Consider the following 22,996-nt stretch of genomic DNA (forward strand, 5'->3'; position numbering starts at 1 on the left):
TAAATGAGAGCAACTGTTACAATTATGGCTCATGTACAAGCATGAAAATGAAGTCCAACTCAATTTGTTGGAACTGTAAATCAAGAGGTAACACGCAGCTTGGTTAGTTTTCTTAGGCCAGCATAGTTTACAGGACTAAATGTTCTAAATCTGCTAAATTACATTTGGTAAATGAAGAACCAGTTTTAGCCAGATGATTGCAGTGACTATGGCAGCATTTTAATAAGATAACATACTCATTTAACACAGCCTTTATTTTCTGTTTCAAAACAGAATTTCCAGGAAACAAAACAAAATACTTACAATGGTTGGGTACAAATGAAATAAAAATCACAGTTTCAAAGAACCAAAATCAGACAGTTGCTGAAAGGCAGATCACTTGGTTTACCAAAAAAAAAAGGTTAATGTCAAAAAGGATTAAAATTAAGTTTAACAACATTCTATATAATGCTACATTCCCCAATTAAGAAAGGAGAGTTCACATATACAACTAAATGTTAAGTGTGGAAAAGAGGGTGAAATTCTGCATACTTCATAGTAAATTATGCTGAAAGTTTATTAATTGCATAAACTTCCTGAGTGGCTCCCATGCTGCACTAGGTCTACATGCTTAATATATCAAACAAATTATAGCTTTAGGTGATTGAGCATGACAGACCTTGAACAACTGCACTTTCCAGTTAGTCACTGTATCTGCTGAGGGTATGTTCTGGACCGCAAACCTCAATCTCAAATCTTAAGTTATAGTGGAAAAGAAATTCAACTTAAAAAAAACTAGAGGATGACAAGCACGCATTTAGGAGTTTATTTTATACTGGCACATTTTTTTCTCAGAACCCAGTTTCTCTCTTCCCTTCTTGCTTGACTTTTAACCTTGTTTGAATTTTTTTAATAAAAAGAAAACCTTCCAGAATAGGAGCTATTGGTTTGTACACTCGTCTAGCTATCTTAGTTGAAAATAACTTCAGTGTAACCTAGTTACTATCCCAGGCTCCTTCATATATTGGCTGTCAGGGTTCCTGACCAATGTTTGTGTTGATCTTTCACATACAAAGACTATTTCCAGGGTGACCTGAAGGCATTTGGTTCCATAAAAATTTCATACTAATTTCAATTCAAAGGATTTTATCAAGTTTGAGTGTTACTATCTTACAATCTGCATTTTTTAAAATTTCAATCTTAGAAATTATACCTATCAAATCAAAGGCCTTTTCTACACACCACCCCCCTTTTCTGATTCCTCTTCTAAACAAAGGGAGAGGGGGAACAAGTCCTTGATAAACTACAGATTCAAAAAAACAATCTATTCTAGAAAATGGCCTGCATACCACCTCAAATAGTTCAAGTTTTTCTGACCCAAACAGAAGATAAAATAACTGAATCCCAAAATGATGGCAAATATACCTCAGGAATGTACTTATGCATAATGACTGAAATACAATATTTACCAATATTAAATATGCTGTAGTGTTACACAGTAAACATGTGAAACAAAGAACATCTGGTTACAAACATTTGCTGAGTTTTCAAGGAAAAAAAAAGGAATGCATCATTTTCATCACTCAGAAAAGACAGCAAAGAAGAAAGTCAATGCTTCCATAAACTTTAGAGATTGGATAAAGTTATATAAAACCCTTACTATCAACTACATTTCAACTAAATGCATTTGGCCGTTTTAAGGTAACAAAATATCACTGCAAATACCTAGCACTGTGCTAATATATGTTGAATGATAGGCCATTGCTGAAGGATTTGTCAAATATTTCACTGTGGTAGTTAAAGCAATTTCAACCCATTGCCCTTTAGGCACACAGACGAGAAATGCATCTCTAATAAAAAATGCAAAGTTATAGGCACTGGATTGTCTAATTCAGGTACTTTCTTACCATTTGTTTATTTTATAACTAACTCCTACACCTAAGTCCTATATTGCCACCAATTTCAATTATTCTTCTGCTCTTCACTCCCAAATCCCCAAAGCATATTTCACAGAAGCACATGGCTCTCCACTTAAACACAGATGAGAGTGATGGTCCCTCTCATCTCAAACTGTTGGCTAGCACTGGGAAAAAGAGGCAGACCAGATTTATAATCTGAAAGAATACTGAGAATCAAGGCAAAAAAGCAAGTTTCACAGGCAGTGTTTACTTGTGCACCCAAAACAGCACTGAAAACGAGGTAGTTAAACAAAATTAATTGGACTAGAATTAAATCTGGGGTTCTAAAATGATATATCCCATCAAACTGTACATAACACTCCACACTCAATCCAAAAATCACAGCAGAAAAGTGCCTTTTAAACTTTCACAGATAATTTTGCTGTCAAACCATTAGAATTCATGCTTGATATAAAACTGGCAAGGAAGGGATGAAAAACAGAATGAATATTTGTTATATTACAGCAAATTACCTTAAATAGAGATTCAAGACTGCTACAAATATACATAGGGTTATTTTCATTAGATTTACACCAATACTGGTTTCATATTCTTATGATGTTACACCCAACTTCACAGACATAGCAGCAGGTACTTCATGATGAAATGCTCACATTGCCACATACGGAGATACAGTACTATTCATCGGACTTGCACTTTGAGAAGTAAACATGGTGGCTGGACATACAGACTATCCTCTGAATAAATTTTACAAGCAGGATGGTTAAGTACAACCATTTTCTCCTCTACAAGAAGGAAAATGAAAAGGACAGGTTTGTGTGTTTTTTGGAAAGGAAGGCCCTTTTTATATAGTAGGCTCTTTGTTAAGAAGGGAATTTCTGAGCTTTACCTCAAGTTAATTATTTCTGGGGAGGAAAAGTACCTCAGACAAGGATGAAAATAGCACTATTATATGATTTAGCAAAATTATGAAATAATGCAAAGCCCCTGGATAGAAAACTAGCCAGTATTTACAGTCAAAGTGACTATAATCTGAACCAAACATGTAAGTCATGGGAAAAAATAATTTTAATAAAACCCCACAGTGGTGAGAATAACATTGTTTTCTCCATTTCTGCACAAGCTCACTTTTTTCTGTATTTTTAAATGTACACACGTTATAGATACATAATGTATACATAACATATATGATAACCCAGTTACTGCAGTCAGCATGGAGATAGTAGTACACTATTCACCATCTTCAAACTTTAGAAGACTACTTTTCTTTCCAGCAAAAACCTGAAAAGATTGTAAATATTACAAGGCACTGCAAGAGTCTGCAGGCAAACAAGAATGATGAATTATATGTGGAATAGAGGTTGTGGCCAAAGGCAGAACATAGGATGTAGAGCAGTCATTAATACATGTAATTGTACATGTCAGCCATGGAGCTTTTTTCATCCTGGGGTACACTGTTTAAAATGATTGTGACTAGAGAAGAAGGGGTCCTAAAATCTGCAGTATTTTCACTTTATAGGTTGTATGTCTCGGTGTAATTACACAAAGCCAACTTTTTATAATGAAACACAGGCAGTTTTAAAGAATTAGGGATTTTAGGAGCATTGTTTTTATACATATGGAAAACAGTGCAATGCAAGCATTTGCATTACACTAATGTCCTAAAATCACTTTAAATTGCAAACCAATACTGTACAAGAAATTTGAAGAATCTGTACTTAACATTTGGAAAGACTCATACAAAACAGATCATGTTCTATGAAAAGAAACAGTGGATCTTATCAACAGCAATTCTCAAAATGTTGCCCTAGATGCCTCAAATTATAGCGACAGAATCTTCTTGATAATAGATGTGATCCTCAGGTAAGCAACATAAGACACATTTTTTTTTTTTTTTGGAAAAGAGGTACTTAATGTCACAAAGTAGACTGTGCAAAAAAAAAAAAAAAGAAAAGAAAAGAAAGTACACCCATTAAGTTTTCCTCATTACCTGGCAAGCCCATGGGGTACAATTTGTAGAAGAATACGGAGGAAAATCTGTTAACAGTAATGTTGGGTAGCAATTTGGAATGTTTACTAGTAGACAGAACTCCTAATTAGGTAAATGTGTATTAGAAATGACCTCAAAGTCTTCAGAGTGGAAGGTAAGTAATTTGAACATGAATACTTAGTTGGTAAATAACATTTTAAGAATTCTATTTAGGTTTCACAGACTGAGCATTAGGTAACCCTGTGACTAGCCTTTACCATTATTATAGTTAACCTTCTTAAAAACCAAAAGTGTACATTTTGACATTGCCTCCCCTCCTCCTAAAACTGGATAAAACCCAGTAAAGTGCAACTTGACAGTGATCTCTCTCAGATTCTAAAGAGGCTGCCAAACTCATTTAAGATCTAAAATCATCTAAGATACTATAGATACTAAAAAGAAATTCTAATAACTAAAAATGGTAATTAAAAAGAGCTAAGGACAACTTAAATAGTATCCTTCTAGGGTCTACTATCTCACTGCAGGACAGTGTATACCCCACATCTCTGAGAACCCTGTAAAGCCAGTGTTTCATATGTAAGTCTGGAAACCTACTGTGTCAAGTAAATTCTTCAGAAGAATGGACTGAGGTGTAGGAATACAAGGATTCCCCACAAATGAGATTCATATCAGCTGCAATATATGCCTTGCAAAAGAATGCAAGCCAAACCAATGCCTCTCAGATGCTCAAAACCAATGTAGTATGCATGTGAGAAACAAGGAGACAGCTGCTTTGAATTATTACTGAAATCCTAAAACAGCAGCAGTATCTGCAGAATCAAGGAACTGTTACAGTTCTTTTTTTTCCCTTTCCCTCTGTCTCACCAAAAACAAGGCTTCATCCTACTGCTGTGATGACGGGAAATCACATTTAAAGGGCTCATGTTCTGTATTGGTTGACAAAATTATTATAATTTTTTGGGGGGCTGCGGAGGGTGGATCACAAGGTTAGGAGTTTGAGACCAGTCTGGCCAACATAGTGAAACCCCATCTCTACTACAAATACAAAAATTAGCCAGGCATTGTGGCTGGCGCCTGTAGTCCCAGCTACTCAGGAGGCTGAGGCAGGAGAATCGCTTGAACCCAGGAGGGGGAGGTTGCAGCAGTGAGCCAAGATCACACCACTGCACTCCAACCTGGGTGACAGAGAGAGACTCCATCTCAAAAAAAAAAAAAAAAAAAAAAGTTATTCTAATTTTATACACCAAAACGTTTCCTGCAGCAAGTTACCCTGCCTTCTGTGAAAGGTAAACCTAAGACAAACATGTGAAGTGAAGATCCCATAAGACTCTGGCTGATGGAGGGTCTCAGTTCATCCACATTTGGGGAGAATCAATCTAAATAATTTTTAAACATTTTTAAAGAAAAGTATCCAGCTGCAGATAGCAGCAGTAAAAAAAAAAAAAAAAAAAAAAAAAAAAAGGCGGGGGATGGGGAGCTTCTCAACAATTCATGAAAAGTGTCCTGGAAATGGTAATGCTCAAGCTGAGCTTATTAAAGCATTCTGAACAGTATTTTTAAAAAAATCAAGTATCAAAGAGGATAGAATTTGAAGTGAAAAAACATTTGTGTGTGCAGTGTTCTATGTGCAAACTGCACATTTCTACAGAATGATGAGCTGTATCAAATACCACACTGGAACAAAAAATATATAGTCTAAAGTAAACTCAAATGAGGGAAAATATGACAGAACCCAAGAGGAAGAAACTTTAATATCTTAGGTGTCCTGAAAATAATTCTGAAAAAACCTCCCTTTTTATCATCGTCTACTCTGATTCATTTAGGACCAGGAGGGATTGTGGCAGGATTCTGCACTGATGAAGTTGGAAATGCCTGCATATTCATCCCTGGCTGGAATGGTCCCCCAGATTGGGTGGGAATTACTACAGACTGTTGTGTTGTTCCTGAAATTCCTACCCACTGTACTGGATACCCCGCCCCCGCCACAGCATTATACTGACAAACATGAGGCATTCCATATGATGATAATGGCCCAGGAAATGAAGGGAGTGAGAGTCCTTGTGGCAAGGAAGTTGGGACAGCTCCACGGATTTGGGAGAGAGAAGAAATCCATGTTGATGTGTAGCCCATAGTAGACGGAGTATTCTAAGAAAAACAAAAATAAAAACAAAAGATCAGTTTATTTGGTATATACTTTTATCAGTCTATATTCCTTCCTATTCTTTTTTTTTTCTATTGCTGCTGCACAAATGAATATTCCTTCCTAGTCTTTTTGGCATACTATTCCTATTATTACTATTAGGGACTACCATTTTTGGAGCACCTTTCTGTGTGCTAACCATAATTATGTACCTTAATTAATGCCATCTTCATAACTGCCCTGCCTTACATTTTTATAGTTATTTCCATGCATACATACATAGAAAGATATTTGACATGATGTTTATCTAAAGTTAATGAAAATTATTTCTGGGTGGTGGGATTTGAAGGTGATATTTTAAAATTTGTACTTTTCTGCACTGAGTAAATTATATAATGAACATTATTAGTTTATAGATAACCTGATTTTTTAAAAAAGACAAATTGGAGAGGTTATATATTTTCTCCTGGATATTTCAAAGGCATCTCAGAAACAAATGCCTAGAAATCAAATGTGTGATCTTCCCCTACCAAAGCACACTGTCTGCTCACATTCCCCATCTCGGTGATTGGTACAGTTATGGGAGCCAGAAACCTAGCCTTAATACCTCCCCTTCACCATACATCCATTCCATCACCAAATCTTGTCCATTTAATCTCTTAAGCATTTTTTGGAATCTGTTCACTTCTTTTCAATTCAACTTCTCCCATTTTCCAGAGCAGTTAAGAGTTACCATGACTAACTCTTAACTGGTCTGCCAACATCTACCCTTACCTCCAATAAATAATCCTTTTCTCTTGCTTGAGTCAGAGTCATTTTTTCAAAAAACAAGTCTGATCATGTCAACCCTGGGGCTTAAATGGCTATTTATCTTTCTTAAAATACAGACGGCCGGGCGCGGTGGCTCACACCTATAATCCCAGCACTTTGGGAGGCCAAGGCGGGTGGATCACCTGAGGTCAGGAGTTCGAGACCAGCCTGGCCAACATGGTGAAACCCTGTCTCTATTAAAAACTCAAAAATTAGCCAGGTATGGTGGCGAGCGCCTGTAATCTCGGCTACTCAGGAGGCTGAGGCAGGAGAATTGTTGAACCTGGGAGGCACAGGTTGCAGTGAGCGGAGATCGCGCCATTGCACTCCAGCCTGGGCAACAAGAGTGAAACTCCGTCTCAAAAAAAAATAAAAACAAACAAACTAACTAACTAACAAAAAATACAGATGAAGTTCCTTATCATTACCACTTTTAAGACTCCATCTACCTTAGATCCATTGTGCACTAACTCCTCTTTGCTCTCTTCACTTCAGCCAAACTGGCCTACTTTCAATCCCTTCATGCTCCTTTCCTCATACAGGGCTTTTGCATATGTGATCCTTTCCGCATGGAGTCATTTCCTCTTTTCACCTAGTTAACACCTACTCATCCTTCAGATCTCTGCTTAATCATCACTTTCTCAGTGCAGCTTTCCTTGACTTTCCTTTACTAGGTCAAATTTCCCATGTTATAGCCTTTATCTTTCTTTTGTAGTTCTTATTACAGTTGCAATTTTATATTTGTATATGCAATTCTGTTATGTCTAACTAGCTGTCTTAGCAGAGCATAAATTCCATGAGGATAGGTATCATACTTGTTTTTACTCACCAAACCCATGTCTAGCAGAGGGCTTGGTACATAACTGTTAAGCAAACAAGTATTTCTAAGTAAGGATACAGAGCAGTAAAATGTAAGAGCATTAGTGAGATGGGCTTGCCACACAAAAGATATAACCAACTGAACCTACAAATACAAAAATAGTTACTTTATATAGGGTACCTACTATGTAACACCTATAAAGGTACAGCTTTATAGGTGCTACCTCATTTAATCCTCACAGCAATCCTGTAAGTCAGATATTCTGTTTGAAAGACATGAAAACTGAGGCACAGATAGATCAAATGACTTTTCGAAAGTCACACAACTAGTAAGTGACTGAGCTGACATTGGAACCCACGTCTGTTAAATGACCTTCACTACTTTTATTCACACACCATTTTCTACTCACCCTTCCTCCAAACATCCTCCATTATACTCCAGTAAACAGCCCTCCAACTAGTCAACAAAAGCCTCCATTCACACAGTACTCAGAGGTTCTCTCACTGGCAGTACACATGCATTTATGTCTTGAAATTTGCCTCTAAAGGCTTCCAATTTTTACAATGGTGATGCTATCTGTGTATAAATTGGTGCCACAAGTAAGATAAATACACAGAGCTCCCAAGGAGATATACTGCTCACTAGTTTGGGAAATCGAGGATTTTGAAAATTTTTATTCAATATTAACAATAAATGCATTATAACAAACTATATGACTATACATGTACACATATGACAATACATGTACACAAATGTAACACACAGAGATAAATCTCTTTCAATTAAGAGAGTTAAAATTATAAGCCCTGATTACATTTTAATAGGTTTACTCATTTTGAAAAAAAAGTCACTTACTTTAAAAATACAAAAACACAGAAATGTACAAAGTAAAATAAGGCCCAAATTTGGCTTTTCATATTTCTCTATGCATATCTAATGTATATAATTTTGCATAAATTATATTATACTATGTATGCTGTTCTGTAAGCCTGACTTCTTCCTACTCCAGAATGCATTGTGGGCATCTTTCTTCACTTCATTGCATGTACACCTGACTAAGGCCACATGCAATAACTAGGCATCTTTTCTTTAAAACACCTCTTATAATATTCTAGTTTAAATAACTTTAAAATTCTTTTTCATAATGAACAAATAACTTATCAGATCTAAGAATATTGACATGAAACACAGGAAAACTTTTCCTTAAAACCCAAACTCTTCTTGGAACACTGGACTGAATTAACCTTCATTCCAGACGCTTTCTTCTTTGATACTTGCTGGATTTTTTTTAAAAAAATAGAACAGTCTAAAACAAGGGTCGGCAAACCACAGCCCACCACCTCTTTTTGTAAATAAGGTTTTAATGGAACAAAGCCATGCCCATTTGGTTACATATTCTCTATGGCTGCTTTTGCACTATAACGGAGTTGAGTAGTTGTAATAGTACAGCTTGAAAAGCCTAAAATATTAACTAACTGGCTCCTTCCCCCCAAAAGTTTACTGACTCATGGTCTAAAATATAATTTGCTCAAAGACATAATGAATCTAAAAAAGGATAAAAGTCTCTGTTATCAAGTCATACTACTCTCTCATAGTGACTGTAACTATAGGCCTAAGCGCATCAATTTTTATGGTTTTAGTTTTCGTAAATAAAGTGAATTGGGTCTAAACAACTTACTTCAGATACTTTGTTCCAGTTTTCTGTCTCTAGTTTGTGTTGACTTTGTTTAAGTTGGTTTAAACTTGGCTTAATAAGAGAATTTCCTACTGCTTCCTTTGTCCAGTCATCCACCAGCTTGTGTAAGTCATCTGTGAACATCCCTTTTTTACTGGCTGGAGACTGTTGGCATGATGCTGCATCACTCTCCACACACAGTGGATCTATAAGAGAAAAAAAAAAACAGGGAAACCATGAAAAAGAATTAAAACTGATAATCAGATAATTCTTTGGCCAACAAAGCAGTTAACAGAACCACACATGGGGTGCAATTAGGGTGAACACACACTCTAGTTTACCTGAGTCGTCCTGGTTTAAAGCTGTTGTCCTGGAGTAATTGCTAACAGTACCCCCTTTCACTCTCAAAAGTTTCCTCTTGGCTGGGTGCAGTGGCTCACGCCTGTAATCTCAACACTTTGGGAGGCCGAGGCGGGTGGATCACGAGGTCAGGAGTTCAAGACCAGCCTGGCCAACATGGTGAAACCCCGTCTCTACTAAAAATACAAAAATTAGCCAGGCATGGTGGTGGGCGCCTGTAATCCCAGCTACTCGAGAGGCTGAGGCAGGAGAATAGCTTGAACCCGGGAGGCGGAGGTTGCAGTGAGCTGAGATCACGCCATTGCACTCCAGCCTGGGACAAAGCGAGACTCCATCTCAAAAAAAAAAAAAAAAAAAAGTTTCCTCTTGTTTGGACAGCAAATTATATGGTTACCTTAGGTATAAATCAAGTGTAATAAATAGTACTCATAAAAATTAGTATAAACTCTAATCTTTTCACCAGCTCCCTCAGATAGATACTTAGAAGATTAAAAAATAATCAAATAATGTTAAAAACAAAAAAAAGGTCTAGTGCAAGCCACTTTTATAATGGGAAAACAAGGCCCAGAATAAGTAAATTGACATGCCCAAGTTCTTGCAACTAATTACCAGCAGAGACAGGCCTGGAACTCTAAAGCCTAGACAAAGACACTCTATCTTTTCAATATACCATACTGACTTTCAAGAAGCTTCAGAAAACTAGAATCTCATTTTATTTTTTACCGATATTTCTGTTTACAATTTAAAAAGATGAATGTGTATCTAGAATAGCAGAAATGAAGACACAGATGGTTTGTTGAGCCTCATGAGTTGTGGAGCATAAGATGTTCAAATAAATGAAATAAATCAATTATAGAGAATTCCATAAGTATACTTTCCTAATCTGAACATCACACTAAGTCTTTACATGATAACTGAGTACTATTACTCATGCTTATGATATCATTCTTATAGAAAATATTCATAGAGTTCCAATTCCTCTGACTGAATTATAAGCCAAAAACTTACAGAGTGGGTCTAAAATTAATTTTAGGAAATACAGTTGTGAATTTAAGCACAATAACAGTTCCAGGGATTTAACAAGCATGTGAAGATATCTTATACATGTGTTATGGTACTTCTTTTAATCATGAAAAAATACAAAAAAAATTGCAAGAGGTAATGCAAGAAGCTTCCATATTAATACTTTTTGAAACTTATAACAGGCCTGTGATATAAACAAGTATCATTCTGTTTTATAGGCAGTCAAACTGGGACCCAGAAGATTAACAGCTGGAGTCATATGCTGGGGCTAGAATCCAGATATCCTGACTGTCAGTTCAGTGGGCTTTCCATTGTACTCCATCATAAATGCCAACTGCTGAGGTGGGCGGATCACCTGAGGTCAGGAGTTCGAGACCTGCCTGGCCAACATGATGAAACCCCGTCTCTACTAAAAATACAAAAATTAGCCAGGCGTGGGGGTGTGCGCCTGTAATCTCAGCTACTCGGAAGGCTGAGGCAGGAGAATCACTTGAACCTGGGAGGTGGAGGTTGCAGTGTACTGAGATCACGCCATTGTACTCCAGCCTGGGCAACAGAGCAAGACTCTGTCTCAAAAAATAATAATAATACAATAAAATAAATGCCAACTGATATAATAAAGTAGGAAATGGAAGAAGATATTACTTAATAAAGGGAAACATGACAATCTCAATGATTGCATATGCACAGTCTGTGATTTTCTATGAACCCTGTGCTACTGAAAATTTAGATTCAAAGGTGATTAAATATTTTTGTTTGTTTGTTTTGAGACAGAGTCTCGCTTTGTCACCCAAGATGGAGTGCAGTGGCGCGATCTTGGCTCACTACAACCTCTGCCTCCTGGGTTCAAGCGATTCTCATACCTCAGCCTCCCGAGTAGCTGGAATCAAGGCGCACACCACCACGCCTGGCTGATTTTTGTATTTTTGGTAGAGACAGGGTTTCACCATGTTGCCAGGCTGGTCTCAAACTTCTGACCTCAAGTGATCTGCCTGCCTCAGCCTCCCAAAGTGCTGGGATTACAGGTGTGAGCCACCGCACCCAGCCTTAAATATTAAACGGAAACACAGTAGTGTTGTATAAGAAGAGTTTAATGAATTAATCAGAACATTCACATATACAAGTTTTAAAACATTTACTAATCTGGGGCAACCATGATATATCAAAGTGACATACTAACTTGTTGGAATCCCAATTTTTCAAAGACATAAAATCCTGAGACACAAAAGTCAGTCTATAATAAAAGCATCATTTCTTCTTGTTATCCCTTTGCACATTCAACAAATTCTCTGCTTATTCCAGCGAGGGAGCAAAGAGCACAACAAAGTTGGGGAAGACTTTGGAGCCGAAGCTTTTATAGACTGTGTTCTCAACATAGAAGAATGTCAGCAGGTAGAATTAAAAAGAGAAGATAGCCAGAAACAGGAACGTATCAATGCCCACAGGTTTGCCTATCCATCTTCTCTTAGAAATATTTTTGTGCCCAGTCCCTTCAGCTTCTAAAACATTTGTTGCAGAGAGGTTAGGTCTAAATGTCGTTAATTTAAGAACATTTCTGGGGCTGGCACAGTGGCTCATGCCTGTAATCCAATCATTTTGGGAGGCCAAGGTGGGTGGATCACCTGAGGTCAGGAGTTTGAGAGCAGCTTGGCCAACATGGTGAAACCCCGTCTCTACCAAAAATACAAAATTAGCTGGCCATGGTAGTGGGCGCCTGTAATCCCAGCTACTCAGGAGGCTGAAGCAGGAGAATTGCTTGAACCTGGGTGGCGGAGGCTGCAGTGAGCCGAGATCACGCTACTGCACTCCAGCCTGGGAGACAGAGTGAGATTCCACAAAAAAACAAAAACCAAACCAACCAAACAAACAAAAACCAAAAAACAAAAAGAACATTTCTGGGTGAGAGGGAGAAAAAGAAGAGAAAAGAAAAAAGAACATTTCTCCACTAAAGGAAATACAATGTTAGGACTCTTGTGTATAACTCTGGTCTAACAAGTTATCTTAAATACTCAATTGGCAGTAAATTAAGGCTGCTGAACTAATGGCACAATAGCCAACAAGTGGAGGAAAAAATAATTAACAAACTGAAGCAAGTATTTAAATGAAACAGGGACTAGGGCAACAACCACTGCACTCCAGCCTGGGCGACAAAGTGAGACCGTGTCTCTTAAGCAGGCAACAGAAAGAACAACTACACACACACATACGCACACAAACACACACAAAGTTATCAAGAACAATGTGCCATATGAAAAGGAAAAAAATGCTATTTGAATGTTATTCAGTATCTATGCTTTACATAAAGCAGGATCATTTATTTATTGATTTCATCTAAAAGTTATTCATATCATAAAAGACCACTTAATTCAAAGCTCACAAGCCAGAAAATACCCAATCAATGCACATTAAAATAAGTACTATGTAAACATGGTTTATGATAGGTAGTAATAACATATTAACTTCAAATGTGCTCTTTAATATTCATTTCTTATTGATGAAATGAATAAAACCAGAGTTCAGTCCTTGATGTTCTTTTTTGTTCTTTCCTCCAAGGTGATGCCTATATTCAGACAGTTTCAGTGATCACTCCACTGCATTATTTCTATCTCTTATCCTATACCTTGATTTCTCTCTTCAATCACAATCTCACAACCAACTCCCAAATGTATTTTTCTACTTGGATGTTAATAAATTATTCAATTCAGGCCAGGCACGGTGACTCACATCTGTAATCCTAGTACTTTAGGAGGCTGACACAGGAGGACTGCTTGAGGCCAGGAGTTCAAGACCAGGCTGGGCAACATAGGAGGATCTCGTCTCAAAAAAAATTTGCTGGGCATGGTGGCACACACCAGTAGTCCCAGCTACTTGGGAGGTTAAGGTGGGAGGCTTGATTGAGCCCAGGAGTGCAGGGTTACAGAGAACTATGATCACGCTACTGCATTCCAACCTGGGTGACAGTGAGACTCTGTCTCTAAAAAAATTAAATTAAAAAATAAATAATCCAAGTCAATATACCTGGGGTCAAACCTATCACAATCCTGGCATGACGATTTGCTTAAATGTCATACTTCTGTTAAAGATACTGCATTTTTTTCCAAACCACTCAAACTCAGATCCTTTGGATCTCCCCACCAATACACACATATCCAGTCCATCACTACATCATGAAATTCCTCCTATACAATGTCTCTTGTCCACTTTCATTTCTACCATTCTATAAGCTCTTAATTATCTCATGCATAGACTACTATGATTGCAATGATCTAAATGGACTCACTCCTTGGCTCTAGCCAATATATTCTTCAAACTACCACCAGATTAATATGGGTGAAGGCTGGACACGGTGGCTCATGCCTGTAATCCCAGCACTTTGGGAGGCTGAGGTGAGTGGATCACATGAGGTCAGAAGTTCGACACCAGCCTGACCAACATGGTTAAACCCTGTCTCTACTAAAAATACAAAAATTAGCTGGGCATGGTGGTACACACCTGTAATCCCAGCTAATTGGAGGCTGAGGCAGGAGAATCGCTTGAACCTGGGAGGCGGAGATTGCAGTGAGCCAAGATCGCGTCACTGCACTCCAGCCTGGGCAACAGAGCAAGACCGTGTCTCAGAAAGAATAAATAAGTAAAAAATAATATGAGTGAAATGCTGTTTTCAGATAAAATGCTGCTTAAAAAAAAAAAAAGCTTCAACAGTTCTTTACTGCTAACAACATGAGGGTTCCCACTTGTTTAGGTGGCAAAGACCTGGGAAATCATGGTTGTCCTTGCAGAACAAGTACATTATTTATTATCCTTAAACTAACATGTATCACTTATTAAGCTTAAATATATAATTGTTTTAGATCAGATTCATTATCTTACACTAAACACTAACATAAACATGCTGTGGCAGCTGCCAAATTTTTTTAAGTACAGAAGGAAAACTTTGTACTGTAAATCCTCCATTTCACCCAACTATTTGAAAGTTATATGTCTTTCTCGCAAATCTTGCATTTTTACCGTTTGCATGCCTTAATATCATGAAATTCTATCTATTGACAATACTCTTTCCACTTCCCTTAATTTCAATTCTGCCCATTTATCTTTTTGTTGTTGTTGTTGTTGTTGTTGTTGAGATGGAGTTTTGCTCTTGCTGCCCAGCCTGGAGTACAATGGCATGATCTCGGCTCACTGCAACCTCCGCTTCCCAGGTTCAGGCAATTCTCCTGCCTCAGCCTCCCGAGTAGCTGGGATTACAGGTGTGCACCACCACACCCGGCTATCTTTTGCATTTTTAGTAGAGATGGGGTATCACCATGTTGGTCAGGCTGGTCTCGAACTCCTGACCTCAGGTGATCCACCCGCCCCAGCCTCCCAAAGTGCTGGGATTACAGGCGTGAACCACTGCACACCTGGCCAGCCCATTTATCCTTCGAGACCAACTCAAATCCTATCTTCTGCATGAAGCATTCTCAGACCACTATCATCATTCATTCCCCTCAACCCACTACAGGTACAATTTATGGTTTTGGGAAGCAATGCAGTATAATAGTTAAAAGCCAAGGCTTTGAAGTCAGACAGATTTGGATTATCTCACGTATTAACTGAGATCCAAAAGAAGTTACTTAACCTCACTAACCTCAGTCTCTTCACCTAAAAAAGACAAACATTAATATTTATCTACCTTACAGAGATGTTCTGAGGATTAAGATAATATATATAATATATACTATACATATATTTTTTGAGACGGAGTCTTGCTCTGTCGTCCAGGCTGCCATGCAGTGGCGTGATCTCGGCTCACTGCAAGCTCCGCCTCCCAGGTTCATGCCATTCTCCTGCCTCAGCCTCCCGAGTAGCTGGGACTACAGTTGCCCGTCACCACGCCTAGCTAATTTTTTGTATTTTTAGTAGAGACGGGGTTTCACTGTGTTAGCCAGGATGGTCTTGATCTCCTGACCTCATGATCCACCCGCCTCGGCCTCCCAAAGTGCTAGGATTACAGGCGTGAGCCACCGTGCTGGGCCTAATATATACCTTTTTAGACAGGGTCTGGCTCTGTCACACTCCTGGACTCAAGCAATCCTCCCACCTCAGCCTCCTGAGTAGCTGTGATTACAGGCGTGTGCCACCATGCCCAACTAATTTTTGTATGTTTTGTAGAGATGGAGTTTCGACATATTGCCCGGGCTGGTCTCAAACTCCTGAGCTCAAGTGATCTGCCTGCCTTGGCCTCCCAAAGTGCTGGGAGTACAGGCATGAGCCACACGCCCAGCCTAATACATGCAATATTTTTATTATGTCTTGGGATCTCCCAGACCACCCACACATTCAGTGATTCACCAGGTCTCCAAGGACTCAGGATATAGTTGTATTCATAGCTAAGGTTTATTACAGTGAAAGATACACATTACGGTCAGCAAAGGGAAAAGACAGGAGTCTAGAGAAATTCATGCTCAGACTTCCATATGTTCTCTCCCTATCCTTTTTCCAGCAACAAAAAAATACAGCAACAGGTGTACACATTTCTACCCAGGAAAGCCCATTAGAGACTTAGTGACCATGGTTTTCACTGGGGGCTGGTCTCAGAGGCACATACCAAAATTCCAGACTCTGCAGAGGAAAACATGTGTTCAGCATAAATCACATTATTTGTACCAACAAACCAGGCAAAGTGAACTATTTACCGGTTAGGGAACAGAGGGAAATCAAGTTCCCACGTACCAGCCAAGGGCCAATCTTGCCATCAGGCCTGTCTAAAGATAGTCTCATGTCTGTTATGTTGGCTCTATTCTGTACAGTTTACTACAATGCTCATATTATAAGTTAACTATACACATACATTGTGGATACCATTACATTGCAATACCATAATTAGCCAGGCGTGTTGGTGCGCACCTGTAATCCCAGCTACTCAGGAGGCTAGGCAGGAGAATCACTTGAACCTGGGAGGCAGAAGTTGCAGTGGGCTGAGACCACACCACTGCACCCCAGCCTGGGTGACAGAGTGAGACTCTGTCTAAAAAAATAATAATAAGTAAATAAACATAGCAATACCATGTATCAACTCATGTTTCCGACAAAACATGTATAATTGTGGGCAGGGAAGGATATATATGTGTTAAGCAGTGCTTTTTTTTTTTTTTTTTTTGAGACAGAGTCTTGCTCTGTCACCCAGGCTGGAGTGCAGTGGCGCGATCTCAGCTCACTGCAACCTCCGCCTCCTGGATTTAAGCTATTCTCCTGCCTGAGCCTCCCGAGTAGGTAGGATTACAGGTGCCTGCCACCACACCCGGCTAGTTTTTGTATTTTTAGTAGAGACAGGGTTTTGCCATGATGGCCAGGCTGGTCTCGAACTCCTAACCTCAGGTGATCTGCTCACCTCAGCCTCCCCAAGTGTTGGGATTACAAGCACGAGCCACCGCACCTGGCCAAGCACTGCTTTCTAAAATGGGTTCCCTGGTAAAATTGTTTTGGGAGATTTTGTATATTATTTCCTTTCTTGGACATTCTCAATTCATATTAGCACATTAAAGGACCTGAGAAATTCTACAGTGGAGAGACTGGTATTTATATTATTTAATACCACATTTCGCATTTGACCATGTAACACCTATTAACTTCCTGCTGACAACTTATGAAATGCTGTGCTAAGGCCAACAAATGTGTCCACCAATCTTGGCCAAATGGGAAAAAGATGAAATGTCAGCAAGTTTTGAAAGAGCACTATTGGAGCTAGAAATATGAAATCACCTGTTCCTGTGAGAGGCAATAAGGTAACAAAACTACTGCAAGGTACGTGTGGAACACCCTGTCTTTGTGAACTTGGCCTCCATGAGTTATAAAAAGAAAAAGAAAATGAAGATAATTTAGTTCCTACTTAAGAAGACATGACCATTTTTATATTAAATCTGGTTCAAGGGCCTGACATAGTGGCTCACACCTGTAATCCCAATGACTCTGGAGGCAGAGGTGGGAGGATTGCTTGAGGTCAGGAGTTTGAAATCAGCCTTGGGCAACATAGCAAGACCCCATCTCTACAAAAAAACATTTTAAAAAAGATTAGCCAGGCACAGTGGTACACGCCTATAGTCCTAGCTACTTGGGAGGCTGAGGCAGGAGGACTGCTTGAGCCCAAGAGTTTGAGGTTACAGTGAGCTATGACTGAGCCACTGTACTCTAGCCTGGGTAACAAAGCAAGACCCTGTCTCTAAAAAATTAATAGATAAATAACAAAGTCTGGTTTGGAACCCATCTAAATATTTTAATAAATAAGTTAATTTAACAGAAGTACAATAATCAGATACTCTCCTTCCTGCCTACTGAAAAAAAATAATTTCTGGCTTCCAGCATGACAGAGTGAGGATGTTAAGAAACCTCCCTCAAAAGGAATCCTAAAATTGGACAAAATTCAAAAACAACCATTTTTAGTACTCCAGAATTTGTCCTAAGTAATACAACAAAATCAGAAGCATTTATTCGTGAAAACTACTGAACTTTTCAGGTAAGAACTGTGCAATCCATGGTGTTTTTGCACAAGGCTGTTCCCATCACCCCCACCCAGCTCTGTTGCCCAGCAAAGTGGGGCATTCTGAGAAAACAGTAAGTTTGGCTGCTGTTGCTGCTATCATAGGGGATTCACTTGATTTGGAACTTTAGAAGCAGGTACTCCATTAGCCTGAGGTTAACAGGGAGATCTGAGAAGTGAGATAGCCATAGAGACTTGATAAATTCTCCACATGTCAGGCTGAGCGTGGTGGCTCACACCTGTAATCCCAGCACTTGGGAGGCCAAGGCAGGTGGATCACCTGAGGTCAGGAATTCGAGACCAGCCTGGCCAACATGGTGAAATCCTGTCTCTACTAAAAATAGAAAAATTAGCCAGGTGTGGTGATGCGTGCCTGTAATCCAAGCTACTTGGGAGACTGAGGTGGGAGGATCGCTTGAACCTGGGAGGCAGAGGTTGCAGTGAGTCGAGATCACGCCACTGCACTCCAGCCTTGGGAACAGAGCTAGACTCTGTCTCAAAAAAAAAAAAAAAAAAAAAAATTTCCACATATCTCAGACTAACTGGATGGTTCTCTAACCATAATGATTTTAAAGTACAAAAATAAGAGATAATGAGCGGTGGCACACACCTGTAATCCCAGCACTTTGGGAAGCTGAGGCAGGAGGATCACAAGGTCAGGAAATCAAGACAAGCCTGGCCAATATGGTGAAACATCGTCTCTACTAAAAATACAAAAATTAGCCGGGCGTGGTGGCGGGCGCCTGTAGCCCCAGCTACTCGGAAGGCTGACGCAAGAGAATCGCTTGAGCCCGGGAGGCAGAGGTAGCAGTAAGCCAAGATTGCGCCCCTGCACTCCAGCCTGGGTCGACAGGGCGAGACTCTGTCTCAAAAAAAAAGAGATAATGAGAAAAATCTCCACACTCTTCAAAATTAAACAACATACTACCAATAATCCATGGATCAAAGAGGAAGTCTCAAGGGAAATTAGAAAACATTTAGAACTTAAAAAAAAAAAAAAAAAGAAAATATAGGGCCGGGTGCAGTGGCTTACGCCTGTAATCCCAGCACTTTGGGAGGCCGAGGCGGGCAGATCTTGAGATCAGGAGATCGAGACCATCCTGGCTAACACAGTGAAACCCCATCTCTACTAAAAATACAAAAAATTAGCCGAGCATGGTGGTGGGCGCCTGTAGTCCCAGCTACTCGGGAGGCTGAGGCAGGAGAATGTCGTGAAACCGGGAGGTGGAGCTTGCAGTGAGTGGAGATCGCGCTACTGCACTCCAGCCTGTGGGACTGAGCGAGACTCCATCTCAACAACAACAACAACAAAGAAAATATAATATATCAAAACCTAGGGAATACTGGAGTACAAAGAATAAACTTCAATGTATGCAAAGGTAAAAAAAAAAAAATCATTTAGGAGGTCATGAGACCACAAGAGAGAATGTATTTGTCAAAATGCACAGAAAAGGCACAAAGAATGAACCTTAATATATGCAAATTTAAAAAGTAATTTAGGGGGTCAGGGAATCCTCGAAGGGAATGTAGAATTTGACGAAAGCATCTAACCATATTGAAAATGTATGAAGCAACCTCATATAAGCGGGTAAAAGAACAGATGATGAACTATACATAACTTTGGAAATGAGTGGCACCTGTAATACTGAAGGCAAAAGAAACCATACATAAGCATTGTATTCTACTTGATAAAAGTGTTTCCCACTAGGGTTTGGGTTAAAATTCTGAAACTACGATACTTGTATACTGGAATTAAACAAGTAAATGGCTGGAGGATGGTGGGAGCCAGGTTTCTCACTTCTGGAGTGGGAGGTTACAGATAAGCAAATAGATAAGTCGATAAGGGCAGAATGATCCATGTGGTAATGGATTAGAGTTGGAGACATCAATATGAATGCAAATTTACCTTAATATAGATACAGATGATTACATATAGAAATATTCATAGGTAGGGATATGTGCGTGTATATATATGTTAGTATACATATGTATAGTTCCTTATCAGCTAAGAGGGCCTAGAAGCAATGATACCTCAAGCACTCAAATCTTGGTTTCTTTTTTGTGAAAAAGGGTCCCACTCCGTCACCCAGGATGGAGTGCAGTGGTGCAATAACAATAACTGTTCACTGAAGCCTCAACCTCCCAGGATCAAGCAATCCTCCTACCTCAGCCTCCTGCGTAGCTGGGACTACAGGTGTGCGCTACCATGACTGGCTAATTTTTTTTTTAATTTTTTGTAGATATGGGGTGTCACTATGTTGCCAGGGGTGGTCTTGAAATCCTGGGCTCAAGTAATCCTGCTGCCTCGGCCTCCCAAATGATTTTAAAGGACAAAAATAAGAGATAATGAGCGGTGGCTCACACCTGTAATCCCAGCACTTTGGGAGGCTGAGGTGGGCGCATCACAAGGTCAGAAGATCAAGACCAGCCTGGTCAACATGGTGACACCGAGTCTCTACTAAAAATACAAAAAATTAGCTGGGCGAAGTGGTGGGCGCCTGTAATCTCTGCTACTTGGGAGGCTGAGGCAGGAGAATCGCTTGAAACCGGGAGGCGGAGGTTGCAGTGAGCCGAGATTGCGCCACTGCACTCCAGCCAGGGCGACAGAGTGAGACTCCGTCTCAAAAAAAAAAAAAAAAAAAAAAAAAGAAACTAGGGGAAAAAAATGATCAAAATAACCACAAGGCATGTAGAAGGCAGAAAATAATAAGGAGCAGAAATCCATAAAATTTAAAATGAGAAAACAGTAGAGAAAAACATCAATAAAAGCAAATACTGGATCTTTGTAAAGATAAAATTGATAAGCTTCTATCAAGAATCACAAAGAAAAAAAGAGAAGACAAATTAAATATCAGGAATGAAAGGTGATGTCATTCCCCAGATATTAAATATAATGTTCATATTATCTGTAAACACAAAAATTCAACAGCATAGACAAAATGGAACAAGTCCCCCCCAAAACCACAAACTACCGAAACTCACCCAGCATGAAATACGTAATCTAAATAATCCTATAACTACTATTGAAGAGTTTGATTTATTTTTGAAAATTTTTTTTTTTTGAGATGGAGTCTCTGTCACCCAGGCTGGAGGGCAGTGGCGCAATCTCAGCTCACTGCAACCTCCACCTCCTGGGTTCAAGCGCTTCTCCTATCTCAGCCTCCCTGGTAGCTGGGATTACAGGCACCTGCCACTACACCCGGCTAATTTTTTGTATTTTTAGTAGAGACGGGGTTTCATCATATTGGCCAGGCTGGTCTCAAACTCCTGACCTCAGATGATCCTCCCGCCTTGGCCTCCCAAAGTGCTGGGATTACAGGCGTGAGCTACCGCGCCTGGGCAAAAGTTTGAAAAGTTAAAAACCTCCCAAAAAAGAAATCTCTGAGCCCAGATGGTTTCATTGGAAAAATTTCCCAGACATTTAAAGAAGAAATAATACTAACTCAAGACAAACTCTTCAGAAAATAGAAAAGGAAGGAGAAGATGGACTTCTAAAAATGCAGAATAAGGGCCTGGGTAAACTTTCTTGTCTTCAAAAACAATAAAAATATAGGCAAAACAACTAGAACCAACCACCCCTGACAATTATCCAAAGCCATAGAATAAAACTAAAAACCTCTATGAAAGACAAACTATGGAAACTACTGGCATCTGTGACATTTTGACCTGGGGCAATTCTCATTCCCCCTTGTTCCCCAGCTCAGCGTTGTGGTAGCCAACAGCAGCACTGCAGACAATGGAGCAATCATACCTCTTTTTGAGCTCCCTTAAAAACACCATCTCCCGGCTGGGCGCAGTGGCTCACACCTGTAATCCCAGCACTTTGTGAGGCCAAGGTGGGCAGATCACGAGGTCAGGAGATCGAGACCATCCTGGTTAACACGGTGAAACCCCGTCTCTACTAAAAATACAAAAAATTAGCCGGGCATGGTGGCGGGTGCCTGTAGTCCCAGCTACTTGGGAGGTTGAGGCAGGAGAACGGTGTGAACCCGGGAGGCGGAGCTTGCAGTGAGCCGAGATCGTGCCACTGCACTGCAGCCTGGGAGACAGAGCGAGACTCCGTCTCAAAAAAAAAAAAACACCATCTCCAGTGCACAGTCAATATTTTGCAGCACCCTGGAAAGATTTCTATTTCCCAAGTGTGGTGGATATTTGATTTCACTCAAAGCTCTGCTCACCTTGCAGTGGAAGGGCATACTGGGATTGAGAGTAGGGGGCTACCTGCAAGGCATTACTGAAACTATGGGAAAGTGCAGGCAACAGCTGCCTAAGGCTGAGATTTCAGTTGGGGCAAATAAGAACCTAGACTAGAATTAAAAGGGAATTCTGGGAGAACTAGATGACCATAAGAAACTTTGAAAACCTCTAACATATTCTTGGCAATATAAAAGTCTGGCACGCCCACGAAAGACCTAAGAAAGGAGAAGGTGCCAATCACTCACTTCTGGTTGACCTTGAGTTCCTAGGCAAGCAGGAAGTAAATCAAAGGTCATCTTATAAACTGTCTGAAGTTTGATCTCTAACAGAGATCCCTTTGGAAAAGATATCCAGGAAAGGCACTTAGTGAACTCTTCTGACCAATCATGGCTCATCACTAAACGGTACTGGCCCAGGTGTGAACCTTGGGAAACCAGGCTTAAAAATTAAAAATAAATAAATAAAAACAAATCCAACAGGGAGGCCAGGTGTATTGGCTCATGCCTGTAATCCCAGAACTTTGGGAGGCTGAGGCAAGAGGATCTCTTGGGGCCAGGAGTTTGAGAC

General features: G+C 39.7%; 1 protein-coding gene across 12 annotated transcripts in view; it reads right to left on the minus strand.

Moving 5' to 3' along the window:
* Positions 1-236: 236 nt before the first annotated feature.
* Positions 237-22,996, minus strand: part of WNK3 (WNK lysine deficient protein kinase 3) — a 176,446-nt gene continuing 153,686 nt past the window's right edge. For 10 of the 12 annotated variants that reach the window (XM_054544625.1, XM_054544626.1, XM_054544620.2 and 7 more), the window contains 2 exons: positions 9,337-9,539; positions 5,612-6,033 (listed from right to left, as the gene is read on the minus strand). In XM_054544625.1, coding sequence (XP_054400600.1) covers positions 5,704-6,033; positions 9,337-9,539 — 533 coding nt within the window. In that variant the 3' untranslated portion in view covers positions 5,612-5,703. Of the gene's footprint in view, positions 6,034-9,336; positions 9,540-22,996 lie in introns of all 12 variants that reach the window. The other 2 variants (XM_054544627.2, XM_024241149.3) reach the window with 1 other exon arrangement.

This window comes from Pongo abelii, chromosome X (genome assembly GCF_028885655.2).
Source record: "Pongo abelii isolate AG06213 chromosome X, NHGRI_mPonAbe1-v2.0_pri, whole genome shotgun sequence".
Taxonomy (NCBI): domain Eukaryota; kingdom Metazoa; phylum Chordata; class Mammalia; order Primates; family Hominidae; genus Pongo; species Pongo abelii.